The 17,476-nt window shown below is 38.4% G+C and overlaps 1 protein-coding gene across 1 annotated transcript in view; it reads right to left on the bottom strand.

Moving 5' to 3' along the window:
* Positions 1–17,476, bottom strand: part of RGS22 (regulator of G protein signaling 22) — a 63,483-nt gene that overhangs the window by 40,906 nt on the left and 5,101 nt on the right. The window contains exons 3-8 of the mRNA XM_040586682.1: positions 10,900–11,121; positions 7,057–7,142; positions 5,051–5,216; positions 4,531–4,702; positions 1,403–2,084; positions 687–848 (exon numbers count right to left, since the gene is read on the bottom strand). Of these exons, the coding sequence (XP_040442616.1) occupies positions 687–848; positions 1,403–2,084; positions 4,531–4,702; positions 5,051–5,216; positions 7,057–7,142; positions 10,900–11,121 (1,490 nt within the window). The remainder of the gene's footprint in view (positions 1–686; positions 849–1,402; positions 2,085–4,530; positions 4,703–5,050; positions 5,217–7,056; positions 7,143–10,899; positions 11,122–17,476) is intronic.

Raw genomic sequence — 17,476 nt, forward strand, 5'->3', positions numbered from 1 at the left:
TTATGAGTCTGCAGGAAGATATACCCCATCCATCCTACAGCAAAGAATAGGAAAGGATTTTAGGTCACAAGATATAGACCACAATTCTCATGAGGTTCTGCAGCAAAGTTCACAATTGCAGGCATTTGTTTATGCCTGCAATTTGTTGATCCCCCTTAGGGAGGAGACAAGACCTTCAAAACTTTAGGTTATGTTTTGGAAACACATTAGAATTTGTATTCTTGCTTAAGCTGTCAATATGTAAAAGGCATTTTATATGACAGACATTGAACAGTAAAGTTTCAGGGTCAAAATCCCTATAGATGTATATGCAGAACATCCTCAGAAACTTGAGAAGGGCAATCTAGGGAATAGGTTAGGACAGAATTGGCCTTCTGTGCCTGGAGGGGTTTCTCTACCCTGCAGCCTAAAGTTTAGTTGAATGGTATCCAAGGCAGCTATACATAAAGTAACTCAGATGCTCTGGCAGTAGAATAACAAGGGCTCAATAAGGCAGATTTACCCGGCTTCTCAGCAGATCGCAGTGTATTTTAGGCTCAGTTAAAAATTCAGAGGTAACATCTGCTACTATTTATGACATTGCTTCCTATAATTGCAATGAGATAAGTGAGATGAAACAAACCTAATATGCTTATCAGAGAAAAGGAAAATTTGTAAACAATAGATTCATGTTCATTTTTTCATACCAGTAAAGAAGTAGAGGTTTCAATACTTCAGGCTGAATCAGTCTTAAATGCCTTATATTCCACTGATCTCCATGCAGTAGATCAAGTCTGAGTAACACTTCTGAACCGAGGAAGAAGTCTCCACTGCTCAGCAGATAGAGTTTTTTCATCTTACTGAGCTGCCTTGAGTCAACAAAAATATTCACATAAACATGTATCAGATGCTATGCAGAAACCAGTACAGTTCATCCTACTGGTTAAACTGTTGTCATGCAACATGTTTTTAATTGCAAGTGGCAGAAGCCAAAACAATTTTTCCACAAATTAGAGACAGGTTGTGTATAAGGTAAAACGTACAGTACCTCAGAACAGACAATTTGAATCCGGCAGAGCCTTTGATTAAAGCAGTTTGTCATACTGAATGCCCTACTTGTGAATTTAAGTTCTTTTGTTCTTCTTTTCTTTGTGTTGCCATCTATTTTCAAAATCTCTTTCAAACAAAGCCTTAATACTACAGCAATTCTGACTTCATGTAAGCCTTGCAAACATGACTCTGCAAAAAGTTTTATCAGCTTCAGCAGTCATTCCTGAATTACCTTGTCAGAACACTCGTGATTAATTGTGTCTGTTCTATTCGAACATTACAGTTTATTAGGAAATCTCAAAACCTGCATTTTCTAGCTGGATTACAATTACGTATTAAAACAATGGGAATAACTGTTAAATAATGGAAGTACCTTTGCTGTCTTGCAGTGTCCTTAAAAGCCTTCAGTCTTTCAATATCCATCCAGAGCCACAAGTACCTCTCCCCAAGCGTTCCTTTAATTAACTTCTTGAATCTTTCAAACTCATGTCTGTTGCCAGTGTCATAAGTCCTGTGACTAATACACCAGGCAGCCCTGCTGTCTGCCCCATCACTTTCAGAACTTAATCTCAAGCTTACTTCTTCCATATCTTGTTCTCTTACAGCCCCCTTAGAGTCCGAGACAGTAAATGGAGAAGAACTTTGGGAAGAGAGTGACTCTGCAGTACCACAGGCATATACGTTATTTGCTAACTTGTGTTTAAATTCTTCAGGCTGTTTGTGGAAATCCACATCACCCTCAATGTCAGCAGCTGGCTGGTGGGTCAGTTCTGAAATGGATTCCTTCGCTACAAATTGAGTATAAGCTGGGATAAATTCTTCCGGTGTCTGAAAAGTTTTGCTTTCCTGTTCATTCTCTTCTTTTGTTGCATTGTCCCATTTTGGGTCTAGATAAACTCTTAACTGAGTGTGGGAGGGAGGTTCAGCAATGGCCACAGAAGAACCCCCCTCAGCCTCTCTGGATGTCTCCTTAATAATGTCGGCTTTTGCTGATACTGTCCTTGAAGGGGAAAGGAAACTCCATTGGTGGCATTCCTTAGACAGGGAACCTGCTTCTGCAATTAAATCAGAGAAGTTAATTGAACATCCTTTTGATTCAGGACTGTTCTCTTGCATATCACATTTCCAAGTTAAAAAAACGCAACGTCTTTATATTGTGCTGCTGCAGAACAATCAGACCATGTCATACTGCAGAGCAGGGAATAGCAGAGGTACTTCTGCTGTTGCTATCTGGCTAGAAACTCAGCCTCACGACTCAGAAACCCATTCCCTGTTTCATTCCAGCAGAGTTCAGGAACAACTCCCCCTGGAGCCAATTTTCTTGTTTACTCAGCTGAGCATCCCAGCTCCTCAGCACTTCTTAAACCACCTTGTTCTGCTGCAAGGCCTGGTTTCTTCCTGAGCATTTGGTCATAGTTTGATCAAAGTCACTGTATGCAGCAGGACTGTTTTTTGTTTAGGCCTGAGGAAGCTAGTAAGTGATAATTATTTGTCTACTTACGGTGATTATTGCAAAAGACTAAAACATCGAACAGACCTCTGTCAGTTGGGTAAAATCTTGACATACATAGAAGGACAACAAAGCAAATTATTATGTCAAGGGCTCTGTAAACATTTAACAATTCTGCAGTCTGGTCTGCCACCCAGAAATGAGTCCTTTCCATTTAGAGATGTTTCATAACTAACAAGTTCAGAACAGTAACTAGCCCTGGTCCTTTGGTCTACACTTCTCTACTTAATTCCTTTTATTCGACTCCTCATTATCCCCATCCTATTAAGCATGCCCTGCCATCCTGGTCTGTTGAGAAAAAAACTTACTCCTTTAACTTGCTCGAATATCTTTTCTACTTCTGCCAGACTTTCAGCAAATCAAATACTTCTGGAGCATGTTAGCAAAGATGACCTTGACTATACATACTGCTTAGCTAGGTTAATGCTGCTGTCACTGTACAAGTCAGCCCTGTAAAACTGCACAGAATAACTCAGATATTGTGAACAGCAGCAGAATCTAAGTGAAAGTAAGAAAAAAAAAAGTCATAGTTCAATTGTGGCTCAACATCTTCATATCAACCCAGTGTTTAAACTATAGAATTCTATATTTTATTAAAGCTAATATGTAGGCTTTCATACTCTGTTGTATCACTAAGACAAAACATTGTCAGTGAGGAGACTGCTACAATCTCTGCGCACATGCAGTACATAAGGCTGTAATACTAAAGGAGCTAAAGCCTTTTTAAGATCCATTAAAGTCATATTTGTAATGTCTACATAACGCTTTATGAAGGCCCAGGCAATAAATGACTGTGGCACTTGAACATTCCTTCCAACTTGTTCTCAAAATAAGCCACTTCCAGGGCTGGCCACTGTCACAGAGAGACACTTGGATTAGGAATATGGCATAGAGATTCCCTGCTCTGCACTTACATAATTTTGTGTATAAATACATATGGCACAATATGTTGACGTTAAAATAAATACCAGTGTGATTTAAAATATCTTTTCTTATTTCTAAAGTTATTTCAAATGTTTTCACTTGACAATCAAAATTATAGCTTCTTAACGGTTCTGTGAAACTAAACCATAAAGAATAATTTCATAAGACCTGAGGCAATTAGGGAGAGAGGTACACCGCTCTTGAGTAATCAAAAGCCAAGTGTCTCAGGGTTTTGCTCAAGATATTCATTGATAACCCTGATGCAACTGAAGCAGTGAGCAAGGAATTCAAATGGGATTGTCCAAGAAAATACCTTCAGCTATTGAACTCTTCATAATTGGCTCTGAAAAACTCAGCTGATGCCCTTTATTGCTTCTAGTGCCTGACCCCTACACCAGGTGAATACTGAGTCTAAAATGTTTTCGTTTATGAAAATGGGGGAGAACTAACATATGAGCTGAGTCTTCTCTATTCATCTTGCTATTGCCTACAGAGCAGGAGCAAGGCTATGCAATCAGGTATGTCCATATGTGCTTCTGTATGTTCTCTCAGTACCTTTGAAACCTGCTGAACAATTTCAGTTAAATTTGACAGACAGAAACGTCACAAGCAACCATGTTCTATAAGATTCATAAAAACTGGCAGCCAAAGGGCCTTTAAGTGCCCAACATAAATAACCTAAGAAAATGGCTGCAGTACAAATCATACATTATCAAATACCCAAAGAATCCAGACAAGAAAGTCTTTCAAAACATATCAAATGGGGGGGGGGGGGGGTGGTGGTGGTGGTGGTGGCAGCGAACCTCAGCTGAAACTTAGAGATATCTATAAGACAGAAATACGTGAGAAAAGAGGCTTCTACTACCACAACACTACTTGGCTACTAGCTCTAATTTTGATACAATGTTGTGTCTATGGAAAGAAACAAATCCCTGTCTGCAGCCTAAGGTTCCATGTGATACTCAGAAGGTAGTAAGTGGAGTTAGCAGCAATTCCTTGGAATGCCTTTTCTTTCCACCTAGTCAGAGTTATGTTATAAATACTACGGCTGAGCCCCTATTACTTACCCAGAAGGCTATGGTATTCACTTAATGAATCGTCTCTTTCATGCTGCCCAGGCAAACGCTGAATATCTTGAATTTGACTAGAAGCTACAGGATCCGTAAATGAATCTGTAGTTTTCGTGGATTCACTTTGTTGTGCTAATGTAAACCAATCCTTTGTCTGGGAAACTGTAGCCTAGGAAAAGAAATGTCATAGAATAATTCAAATTTCTCTATTTATTGCAGTGTTTCTGAGAGCAGAGGGCTTAGTGTCTATAGGCATTTTGTGCAGTCTGTGTAGATTTCTGTAGTTATAGCTCCCAGTGAAGAGAGCTGTATAACAGTTGCTGAGCATACTGTTAACGCTGTTTCTGTTTAAGCTTTATTACAATCCATTAACCTTCTTCTATAGTACAAAGAGCTTTGAAAATAAGGGATATTCAGAGAATCAGTTGTCCAATTACGTTATGATCTCAGTTACAATAATTTAACCCAATACTTTCAGTCTCTCTTGATGTTACACTCGCTAAACATGCTTATTTACCTGGCCAAGCGATATGTAGAACTTCTTCATAGTCAACAAGATGTCATCCTCCTCAGGAGGGGGAGAACTTGGGTCTTGCTTCCTTATCCAGGGATAGTAGTCACTATCTATAATGAAACTAATGCCAGTCTTGCTCCATTCTACCTGTGATATCAATTTAGCCAGCCTGAAATTAAATGTTGAGACAAGAAAATAGTTGATTTTAGCTTTTAATCAGATAAACAGTTGATTTTTCCCCAGAATAGGCAATAAAAAACATGATCAATCTAAAAATAAATTGTTAAAGAGAACTTAATGATCAGCTTTATTATTTCACCCTTCACCTGCTGTCACATACATAAATGCCAATGTTGTCACTCCATAGTCCACCAGCTTTACAGATGGTGGCCTGCTTTGCATTATCAAGCTTTACCAGTAAAACCGATTTCTGTCAGGATGACCTCGCATGTATCTATGCAGTTTCAAACCCTGCCCAGAAGCCCTTGAACATTTTAATCACTAAAATGGAAATATTCTCCCAGGTTGCAGAAGCCCTGTTTCACCACCAGGCACTTTATTTCCTGTTCCTGATACAAGCAATCTTCCAGCAGCAGTGCACAGCAGCAATCATACTAATTGAACTTTCAGATGATAACAAGACAGCTGGCACTATAATATTCAGCTGGCTGCTGTATGAGGACTTCATAGTACTGAAACGCATGCCAGTGCTACCTTGTGTTCGCATGAACCTCGCAGTGTTCAGGAAAGGCAGTCTTAGAACTGCAATGACTGGAGCAGAACTTAACTAAGAAAGCAGTACAAAACCAACCAAGGTGCATGTGAAGGGAAAAAGAAGCCTGTGCCTGAGCCTGCAACCATGAATGAATGCCCAGTTTTGTTTGTCCCCCATATTTGAGGGCAAATAGCATTTTGTTCTAGGGTTAGGCTGTCTTCACCTTTAAATGCAAGTTTTCCTTTTAGCATCTCAGTTTATCTAGATTCTGATTCAGGAAAGCACTTAAATCACTGATGTCAATGGAAATTAGGTCCGTGCTTCAAGTTAGTTTTATGTATTTGAGTATTTTACCAATATTCATAGGTAACTCTGCTTGATCAAAGAAATACTTTGCTATAGCAGAAGATCAAAGCTAGTGTTTCGTAAGGCTCAGATACTTGTAAAGCAGACTGCTACTAAAGGTAAAATAAAGCATTCTTTCATGGTTTGATTGTTCTTTGCGTGGTTTTCTCCTTGACTGTCCCAGACATTCCAGAGTTTAACAGAGATGGAGGAAAAGGGCGGTCTTTGGGATATTGAAAGTTAAAAATATTTTGAAATTTTTAATGTAGATATCTATACCCCAGTAATTAGTCTGTCGTGACAATCAGCAAACATGAGTTCTGTGAACCGCACTACCAGGCTGCCTCTTCTTTTAGGGCTTCTGAAACACACCACAACTATCAGCATCCAGACATAACCTTAAGAAATGTAGAGGCAGATCCTCCCAAAAAGTACAATAAATCTCCTGAACATCTGCTGAAAGGACATCTGGAAAAATATAGCAAGTGTGTAAATCATTTGACTATGCCACAGCATCCCACAAAGGGCCTTGCAAAAGGAAGTCTGACACTGGGCCCAAAGACACAAAACTAATAATTGAAATAAAAAGGACTGGCTGTTTTTTCCAAATAGATTTCATGGATTCCTAACTTCCACTTATATGGCTTACATATTGATAGAGAAAGATGTATTGCTACCATGATATCTCTGTGGAACAGACATTTAGAAATCAGTAAACCCCATCCTTACTCTCTTTGTAACAGTGTGATATAGTATATAATTCATGGTCAAGGAAAATTACAGAATTATGAGTGATAAAAGTCTTTATCCAGGTCGCTAGAATTCTAAAATTAAACAAACAGGACTAGAGGTGGGAGAAAACATGTTAAGAGTACTGTCAAGGTAAATTAAACAGAAGAGAAAAATGTACAAATTTAAAACTGAAAGGCAGCGTAAAAGTTTGCAATACCTGTATTCAAAGTAACAGTCACTTTCTAGGAATGCTGGAAGCCTTTCTTTCTTAATCCACTGAATTGCCTGTTCTCGGTCAAGACACTATTAAAAAGAAATGCCAAAGTTTTGCAACATTCTTGACTTTCTTGGTTTGTTTGCCATGTAACTGATTCTCTCCACCCCCCTTCTACAGAAGCTGTCTCAGGAAGACAAATACACAGTGAGTATCACCTTTATTAGCCAGTTTAGCCTTAATCATGCTGGGACAATTGAGTTAATTTGCTTTCCTATTAACAGCTAAAAAGGTCTAAATCTGATTTCACCTATGTGTGCAGTTTTCTAAACAAATCATGGGTGGTTTTCCTTCAGAAATAATGTATGTATGAATCATGCTTTTACTGTACAGTTCCAAATACAAATTAGACGCTCATAAATTTTCTGCAATAGGAAACTGCTAATTTTTCTGACTTTATCGCATTTTACACATAAACACTATCACATTTTTCCTCAATAATTCAAAGAATAAGGAATGCTTATGTTAAATTATCCCCCAGAACGAGAGCACTGTGGATATTAAAAATAAAACTGAACAAATAAAAAGCCAATCAGTTACCACCTTTCCCACTTCCATGCTGCAGCATTGCATAACTGCATTGCATACAGTAACTATCATAGTGGAAACCTAAGTGTGTTATGAGTTGTTCCCGTAACAGATTTCTGCTCCGAAGGTCTGTCTGAGTGCCTCCTCAAAGCAGAAAGGAAGATGCCTCCAAAGAGTGGTTTGCGGTGTGAGAGGGAGGTGTTGAGCAGTGAGCTACACAGAGCCAGCTAACCAAAAAACTATGCCTAGGGTCTCACACAGAGAGCATTATAAACCACAGTTATCCATAGATATTTCCCTTAGAAATGACACACAGCACACTTTGTAACATGTTTTTTAAGAGCATATTTCTTCCACTCTTAGGGGATAGCCTGTTTTATTTATCTGAGGTGCATTTTTCCTTTTAGTGGTTAAGACTGACGATTTGGAAGAATGTAGTAAGTCCCCTTGTCCATAAAAACAGGTGAAGTTTGGGCAAGGATGGATGCTACTTGCTATATCAAATAATCGGTTTATGCAGATTACATTTTAAATTTTCTTTCCATGAACTAATAATCCATTAGGGACAAGGGTTATTTCTGCCTCATATATATCTGTAGGGGATTGAAAAAAAATCTGAATTACTCAGAAAGTGGGTGGTTTCATTTAGAGAGAAGAAAATATTTCAAAATATGGAAAGCTTATGTTGGCAGTGGCTCATACAATGTAATTTGTGGAGATGGAGGCTAATTATTCCCAACCACATAGTGTATGCCTCTTTTTGGTAACAGACAAGCTTTTTTGAAATACTGAAGATTGTCTCTTTATTTTGGCATTTAATATTTATGTATTTGCTGACTCACAGCCCAGTTTTTTATCTCAGTGATTCATAACATGTTCACATCTGTACATGGCTGGTACACAAATTTATGTATAGTATCAGAACAAAAGAATCTCTAGTCTTTCTCGTTCCACAGAGAAAGATGCTACATTTAATCTGATGGGGTTTGTTACCTTGGTTAGCTTCCTTACCCAGTCAGCCTTAGGCCTTGCTGGGACCCAATCCAGCAAAGCTTTTAGCACGTGTTTAAGTTTAAGCATGTGTTTAACTTCCCTTGATTAAAGTTAAACACATACTTAAGTGCTTTGCTGAACTGGGGTTTCTCTGAAGTAAGGTATGTGGGATGCCAGCCAGTTTCTTTCCATAGTTGTGATCAATTCTACCCAACTCTGCAGGTTTTTTTCTTGATATATTTTACACCATGTTGATTTTGAATACCGATAAGAAGATACTTACCTCCATATCAATAATTTGCAATTATGCATGCAGAGAACTTTTTCTTACCTGTAAATTTGTAACAGTCTGAGAGGGAAGTAAAATACAGAGAAAAATACCACTAGGTGTATTTCTTAGGGAAGATGTGTTTTAATTCAGGCTGTAGCCTGAAGGGCCTACTGAGATTCTCCAGCTCATTTTCATTAGTAATGTGCCAGTGATGGCCACTCAAGGTAACTCTTTGTAGCAATGTAATGTTCAATCTCTTTAGTGTAAAGAAAGCAGTCAAATCAAACAAGGCAGCATCACCCAATGCCTGAAAGATCAAATCCTATTTGATTTGAACTGAACTACTTGATGCAGTTGGTCTGGGATGACTTCTTCTGGTTCAGTCACAGCGTAGTACAATGAATGAAGCTGCCTTCTTTCACCTTGTGTAGTGGCAGTAACAATTTTTGGTATGTTGTTTTGCAGGCCTTTTGTTCCAGCTCAACCTTGAGATACCAAGCTGAGCTGCGTAATGCATCTATGTTACCTGTCCAGTAAAGGAGGAATCAAAAATGAGAAATATCACCCTTTCCCCTCAAAAGGAGAAGGAAGTGTACAGAAACGTACAGCTCCTCAAAGGGCTATCATGCTTCCCATCTATGGAAAATGGCCCAGAGAAATGTTCTTAAATAATACAGGAGCCTTCTTGCTTCAAACCACATGAAAGATGTAAGTAATAGTGAAATTACTTTGAATTTGTCAAGAAAGGCCATTCACAGTTGCCATGATGTGATGTTATCCCCAAGAGCAAGGTTAACCACACTTGCACAAGCACATAATATTTCCTCTATTGAATCCTGAGAGCAAATAAGAAATCCAGACTAGCTCTTCTGCTTTTTTGCTCTCAAGCAAAGTATTGGTGAAAATAATTATTTGACACAGTAAGGGTGTCTGTGAGCCTTGTCTTATTGTAACATTTGTCCAGTTTAGATGCATATAATTGCAGTCTCACATTACTATCATTTTCTTAATCATCATTGCCTTTTGACCTCTCTCTCAACACTGTTTTCTTTTCTGAAAATCATTAAGCTTGCACTAGGCGAAGCAGCAGTCTGTTACAACTCCCTGCTTTTCCCTCAGCTTTCCAGCTATGACGTAATACAGAGCAGCCCCTTCTGAAAATGTAGCAAGACCTTAGACTGGCCTTGAATGAAATGAACTGAAGTCATATCGGTCACACCAATGCAAAATAAGCAAGAAAGGAATAAACCAAGTATCCCAGTGAAATACTTTTTCTCCTTCAAAGCTGTTGTTTAGAGGTAAACTCCCACAACTAACTTCACAGTCTTGTATCCTCTCAGGTGTACATGGTGCTTCAACTCCTGATTTTAACTTGCCCAATTTGATACTGAAAAAAGCCCTGAAAGTAAACAGGTAAGAAAACCAAAATTGATACTGTCTGAGCAAGTCTGAAACAGGATTTTTTTTCTAAAATCCAACCTATCTTTCCATTAGTTTAGCCTTCTTGTTGCCAAAGATTATTTTCTCTGGCCATTTCAATTGATGCTAACCATGTAAATCCTTTGGGAATTAATGGAAGAGAGACTTATGTGTTGCCAGACCACAGATGAGCTCATAGCCACACAAGGAAATTAATTAATAAGGAAAGACTGAGATGCATTAGTTTCAGTCAATTTGCACATTCCAGGGATCACTACTAAAGTAACTGTTGTCATAATATTTTTTCTTTTAATATTAAAAAATATTCAGACCACACATCTGAATCCTGCCCTACAGAATCTTCAAAATTCTGTGCTACAGGATGTACATCTGTAATTCCATTCACTTGTCTGCTAGACACATGTGCGTTGCAGGGCATAATCTGGCCCATCATTATGTTTTCCTAACATAAATTAACATTTTTCCCAAGCTACCAAGCCAAACACAACAATAACTACTGCCAGTATCTCTACAGTAAGATCTAAATATAAAATCAGGGGCTATAAGATGCTTACCAGAGTGTTGTAATTTGGATCAATATAGAAGGTTGGAGAAGTGCTGCGCATTTTGGAGAGCTGCCCATCATTCTTTGCTTTCCTTAGAACATCATAAATAGGGTTTGGAGGTTTCTGATCATGTAAAATTTTTTTCAGCTGGCTTTCCAGGCATTGTGGGGCATCATTAACTACTTCAAAAACCCCAAAGTCAGAGTTAAACTTAACTGGCTGGACAAAAGTCTGCAAAAGAAAAGGGAACTCTTTCATTTAAGAAAGTTACTTTTTGACGTATAGAAGCATCCTATAGAACACAAGTTGGTACTACAAGGCTTCTTTCTCTTGCCTGCTGTAGCTTATGTTCAGGGTCTGAAATAGTAATTTTTCTGTATTCCTTTCTTTAGTCTCTTTGCTGTACAGCTTTCCAAAGCGTTCCTACTTTTTGTCTCAGCTATGCTTAATTGTCAAGAATTTAACTCATTCTAGAGCACAGACCAGTCTTTTTCACATGCAAATAATAGATCCAGTACACAAATGTTTAGAATATATAATTCACAGTGACTTCAGTAACTGTTCTGCAGGGGACTACTTACCTACGTGATCAAATCTCCAATGTTATTCTCTCATTCTTTACCACAAACAATTAAGGCTTGAACAGTTTAACAATGAAGCTGACCTTTTAAATGTGAGATGCATTTGAGGAGGATGAATCTGAGGGTTTCCATACGTAGGAAAGGCTTTTCACCATGTTATTACTTGTAGGTCAAACACCTACCAAAACGTATGGCCTGTAGTAAGTTTTATTGTACATCACTAGTTCAGACAGATACTGTGTAATACATGGGGTAGACCAAATTTCAACTTCAGCTAATTGTAACTTCTGTCAACTCCAAAAAAACCATTACCTGTGTACACATCAAAACAAAGCCATCTTTCATCTTTTGACCTCTCATATTAGGTATTTCCCTAAAAGACTATCTTTCAAATTCTCTTACTTGAAATGAAGAAAGAAAATACGGATGGATTTTATAGAAGTAATGGGGGATACCCAAGACAGTTATGAATACAAGATTATATACAACCAGAGCATATAAGCGTCTCCGCACAGAGCTGGAAAACAAAAGCGTATGTTGTATTTAAGAACTGAAGAAAATCCTGGCCATATCCAGACCTAGTGCCAAAATTCTTTTTGGCTTCATTCCAGACAGGATCCCACCTGGTGTTTGTACAGTTGTCGTTCCCCTGCACTTAATAAGATTATTTTATTTTTTCAAGCACTGAATTTTTCATTTCCTTGAACTTTTTCATATATCATATATACACACACATAGACATAATTCATATACATACTAGATACGCTGAATACACGCTACATATAAAAATATATTACAGGCCAGTTTTATTCTTCTTCACACCTGTTTAATTCCAAAGTAAACACATCAGTGTTAGCTATTTTGTTGCTTCTGTTTGAAGCCCCCTTGTTGATCAACGTCTTGTAGAGCAATGCCCAGGATCGAACCATGTGGCTGCAACATGTGGTTACAACATTCCCTGCTTATTCCATAACTTCCCACTGTGGAGGCTCAGCCTGGCAAAGCACATAGCATGTGAGAGCTTTAAGTGTATGATTCGTGCCTATGACATCAGACTGTCACTGCTTAGAGCCAGGCATCGAATTGCATTACTCTGTTTAGTTACCTAACTTCAGTTGAAATCATGACTTGGTTTTTGTTCTCTGACACCTTGTGCCTCTTCTGGCATTAATTTTCTCCAGGGTACTCTGCAGGTTTTAGTGTTTTTTCTCCAGATGTACTGAACAGCAGTCTAAAGAGCCTTTTATGTGTAGTGGATTTCTCTATACTTCATTCAGTCCTCCTCCCAATTTGCTATGTGTACATTTCATTTACTTTCAAACCTAATTTGGGCTGCTACCAGCTTTTAAGTGACTAAGTGCAACCTTAATAACCTCCAAATGTATTCTTATTTATTTTATGTTTTCAAGAAAGACACAGAAGAAAGCACACTAAGAAACAAGGTGCCTCAGTCTCTTAAGATTTGAAATGTTCTTGCTAGTGGAAAAAAGCAAACAAAGTCCAAATTCCAAAATATAGGGCTGCATGACTAGACACAACCAGATTATTTTAGTTCCATGTTGTTCAACTTGAAAACTAAGTGTTAGTTTATCACACACATCTACTTTTACTTAATCCTTTGTAACTTATTCTATGTCTACTTTTTTCAGTATGCTTTCTAATTAACTGAACAGAAAACATACAGCAACTTTTAATGTAGTGAAACAGATCTTAGTGGCGATTTTTAAAATGTAAAGTATATTGCTATTTTGGGAGCCCGACTACAAATCATTTATAAGACAAATGTACTAATGGAACAAAATAGCATACACTGATGGGAGAAGAACATTAAGACTTCATAAGCTGCATATTTGACTGAAAAAGGTGGTTCTAGTCCAGACTTTTGGGTTTTGGACCAAGGTATAATTACCTATCCCCAAGAACATCAGGAGGCATGCATACTTCTGGTATCAGTCAGAGAGCAGCCAGCAGATCCTCTTTGCTTGACACTAGTAACTCTATATCTGAAATACTGCACCCAGGTTTGGGTCCCCAGTACAAGAAGAATGTTCATATATTTCAGTAAGTTCAGCAGAAGGCCACTGAGACAGTCAGAGGCTGGAACACTTGCCCTGTGAGGAGAGGCTGAGGGTAGAGGACTTGTTTAGCATGGAGACAGCTCAGAGAGGACCTAGCAGAAGTCTTACAGTACTTACAAAGGGGTTACTGAGAAGTTACGCCCAGGCTTTCCACAGAGGTACACGGTGGAAGGACAAGAGACCATGGTCATACACTGAAACAATAGAGGTCTCAAATGGATATAAGAAAAAAAGGCAATTTGGGGATGATTAGCATTGTAACAGGCTGTCCAGAGATACTATGGAATTGTTTGTTGGAGGTTATCAAGATCAACTGGAGAAAGTGCCAGGCAACCTGATCTCTATACTAAAGCACTGACCCTGCTTTGAGCAAGAAGCTGGACTACAGACCTCCGCAAAGCCCCTTCCAGCCTAAGTGATCTATGATTCTGTACCCAAATTCTACCAGATAGAGCATCTTATCAAACTATCATATAAAAGCATTTTAGAATAGTTAAAACCTTTCTGGACAAGTGTATATTACTTGCTTACTTAAGAAAACTAGAATGAGAAATCAGAATGTTTTTATTAGTGTAACAAAAGAACAGGTCCTGACCTTAACTCATCCCCACCACAAAAATAAAAGTGATCATGTTATGACAAAAATCAGATGGGAACACAAAACCAAAAATAATTAACCTGATTTCTTGTAGGAAACATTTTCTCAGTTACAGTACAGGAGAAAGGATCAGTCAATCCATTTCCCTTTCAGTATGTGAAGAACTTTGGAGCAAAATGCACGATATAACCATTCCCACACATTACAAGCCACACAAAAAAACCCTGTTCAATACTCTGTAGTAAACATAAAACCTTTCCCACTGAAGCCAAGTACTGTAAAATCCTACAATGTTTCACAGGACAATAATGAGAGAGGTTTATGACACCACCAATATTCTAGGTCTTTGCAATAATGAGGAATCTCTTCAGTGAAGATGCCTGTGTTAAGGAGTGGATGACAGCCTACACTATAAAGGAAGGGGGAAAATTATGTGTGCCAATCTAATATACTAAGAAATGTCTTTCTTACCCCACATTTGGCAAGTGCTTTGGCTTTTTACAGACAAGTAAAATACACTAACCAAAGACTAAGTGTATCATTCTTTCTCTAGTTTGGGCCAATTTTTGATCCTTTGAAGACAGAGAGGGAAAACTCCAGAGCCAAATTATACCTCAAGATATTAAGAAAAAATAAATCAGGTTTGGCAGGAGCCTTGAAGCTTGGGCTTCATACATTATTGATTTAGCACAATAAATAGGATCAACAAGGACTTGAGAATACCAACAAAGGCTGTATACAAACTATTTCACTCAGGCAGTTCTTCCCTTGAACCCAGTATGACCGATGAACTCAGTGTAGTAATCTCAGCTTCAGAAAAATTCTCCAAGCAAACAACAAAAAGCTGTTTTCAGACTGTGGTACAGCAATACTATTAAATAAACAAACAATTGCATGTACATTTTTGACAGCAAAGAATCTCTTAGCCATCAAGTGCACACTGAATATGGTTTCAGTTGAAGAATAAATAGAATACATAATTCTGAAACCTAAAGTTATACACTTAACTGAAAGGAAGGCAAATTTCTCTCAGTCCTCCCAAAACAGAAACCAAAACAGCATCCATCACCGTGTTGCCAGGATATCAGACATATAAATCTCACTGTTCTCTGCCTTAACAGTTTTCAGATATACTTCACTTCAGATACAGTTAACAAATGTGTAAATATGCTCACCACATCCCACCCCAAATAATGTAGTTTGATCCCAAGAGAAAGAGAGTGACCACAGCTTGGCCGCTTCTTAGGTTAAGGCCCTGAAAGGGTGGGAATGAATAGAGACCTCATCCAGGAGCTTTGCCAAAACTTCCTTAAGATGGGTATGTGTGTATCATAAATAAACGTCAGTGAGAGCACAGACCAGAAGAGAATCTGAGCAGCTCTATCAAGTGCCTGGAAAATTCACACTGCACACAATGGTCAATGGCAACTCTCCCATTGACTTTAACGAGTCCAGGATTTCCCTTCTGTTGATAAGACACAAGTCACAACCACATACCACAACCTAATTAAGAGAAAGGAGAAGAGCATTTTGAGAAAAGTCACTATCAATAAGATGTCAGGAATGCTTCTTTTGCTTCCTTGGATGTCAAAGATATCAAGCAAGTTTTAGTCCTGGATAAGTCTCAACATAACATACAAGTAGAGCCTTTCTCATGTAAAAGCCATTTTAAGGGAGGTTGGTTTTGCACCTGCAGCCTCCCTCCACACAGCTGGAAAAGACAAGAGGAAACTAACGAGCACACATTCATGCCTTAAATTGATGCATTGAAATATTCACAGCCATCTTCAAAACAGAGAAGGGCCTGAACTGTGCAGCAGAGCTGATTGCTTTCTGCACTTTCCATCACCTGCTTCTCGTAGATCAGGTCTGGTTTCACTCTCCACAGCACTAGGTTTTCAGGACAGTTCTGTTTTCAGAATGACCGATTGGCCCAAACTTTGTTACTTGGGCTTTGTTTCTTTTCAGAATCATCACCTGCATCAAATCCTGGATCCCAGACTACTCAGTGGAGAGCTTTTATAGTGAGAATGACTTTCAAAAGAAGTAGTCTTCAAATCTGAAGTTGATAAAATTGTGGTTACTTGATAGCTTTGTGCTGCAAGAGAAACCCACAGCCAGAGACTCATTGTGAAATGAAGAGTGTCATCTCCTGAATATGCTTTAGCTGAGATGCAGTTAGGTCTTTTATTTCTAGTGCAACCCCTTGAGGTTGCAAAGATAAGGAGTGTGACCTCATCAAGATCACTGGTAACTGGAATATGAGGGGTAAGGCCCCAGCATGGACTTGGAGTGGAGTGAGTAGCAGGCAGCTTGCAGCGTGCAGGAGACAAGTTGACACTACTGTGCTTTCTTTCTGAAGCCTCCAACACTGAGCTGGATAGCAGTTTCTGACTTCTGAAATTTCACTCCTGGCTAAACATATTCTGGGATGTTTCAAATACATGGATGAAAGATTTGAATTCTAGGGATGCCTGACCAGCTAGAAATGGAAATGTATCCAGACCAATGTTTCTCTTAAATCTTTCATTTTAGATTAGTTACTAAGGAAGGTGTAACTTGTTTGTGTGTCATGTAATTGAATTCTGCTACTGTGAAATCACCATATTATGGGCAACAAGTGCCCTCATGAGGTTTATTTGTATTATTTTATCTTGCAGAAATACTTTCTGTACAGACTATCCTCCATTACAGTATGTAGATCTTTGGAGTACCTAGATATTCAAGTCAGATTGTATTGAATATTATTATAACAACAGAATCTCTGAGAGGATATACTGTAAATCAAAGGAAAAAAAAAATCTGCTGCCGCTATAGCAAGTCCCCAGCGTTACAATTTTCCATACTCTATTGGTATAAATCAACACAGTGGCAGTCTCTTAAAATAAGCACACGCTACCCCTGATTTCTTGTATCAAGTCACACAATATTTTCAGTTTAACTTGTTGCCTAACTACTAGCACACCTGGGTAATACTGTTCCTAGGCAACAGTGTATAAGCACAACAAGAATAAAGCAATGGAAATTTCAATGCAGTGTTTTAGCAGAAACCTTCTGAGAAGGAGAGGGGAATTGGGAATATAAGGTATTCAAACCACAGAACTCAAGGCATTAATATAACTTAATCCTGAAGAGGGTAAATCCTCAGGAAAAGACCAATGAGAAAACAAAAGCAATTATGAGAACATTACAGGTAAATAGATAATAGAGCATCTGTTTTCCTAAATATATGTAAATATATAGAAGAGACATCATGTGTCATGTTAAAAACCTATTAAGATTACCAGTGTAAAACCATGTTTACTCGGGAGTGTCCATGAATTCTTTTC

The sequence above is a fragment of the Falco naumanni genome, chromosome 3 (assembly GCF_017639655.2).
Source record: "Falco naumanni isolate bFalNau1 chromosome 3, bFalNau1.pat, whole genome shotgun sequence".
NCBI lineage: Eukaryota > Metazoa > Chordata > Aves > Falconiformes > Falconidae > Falco > Falco naumanni.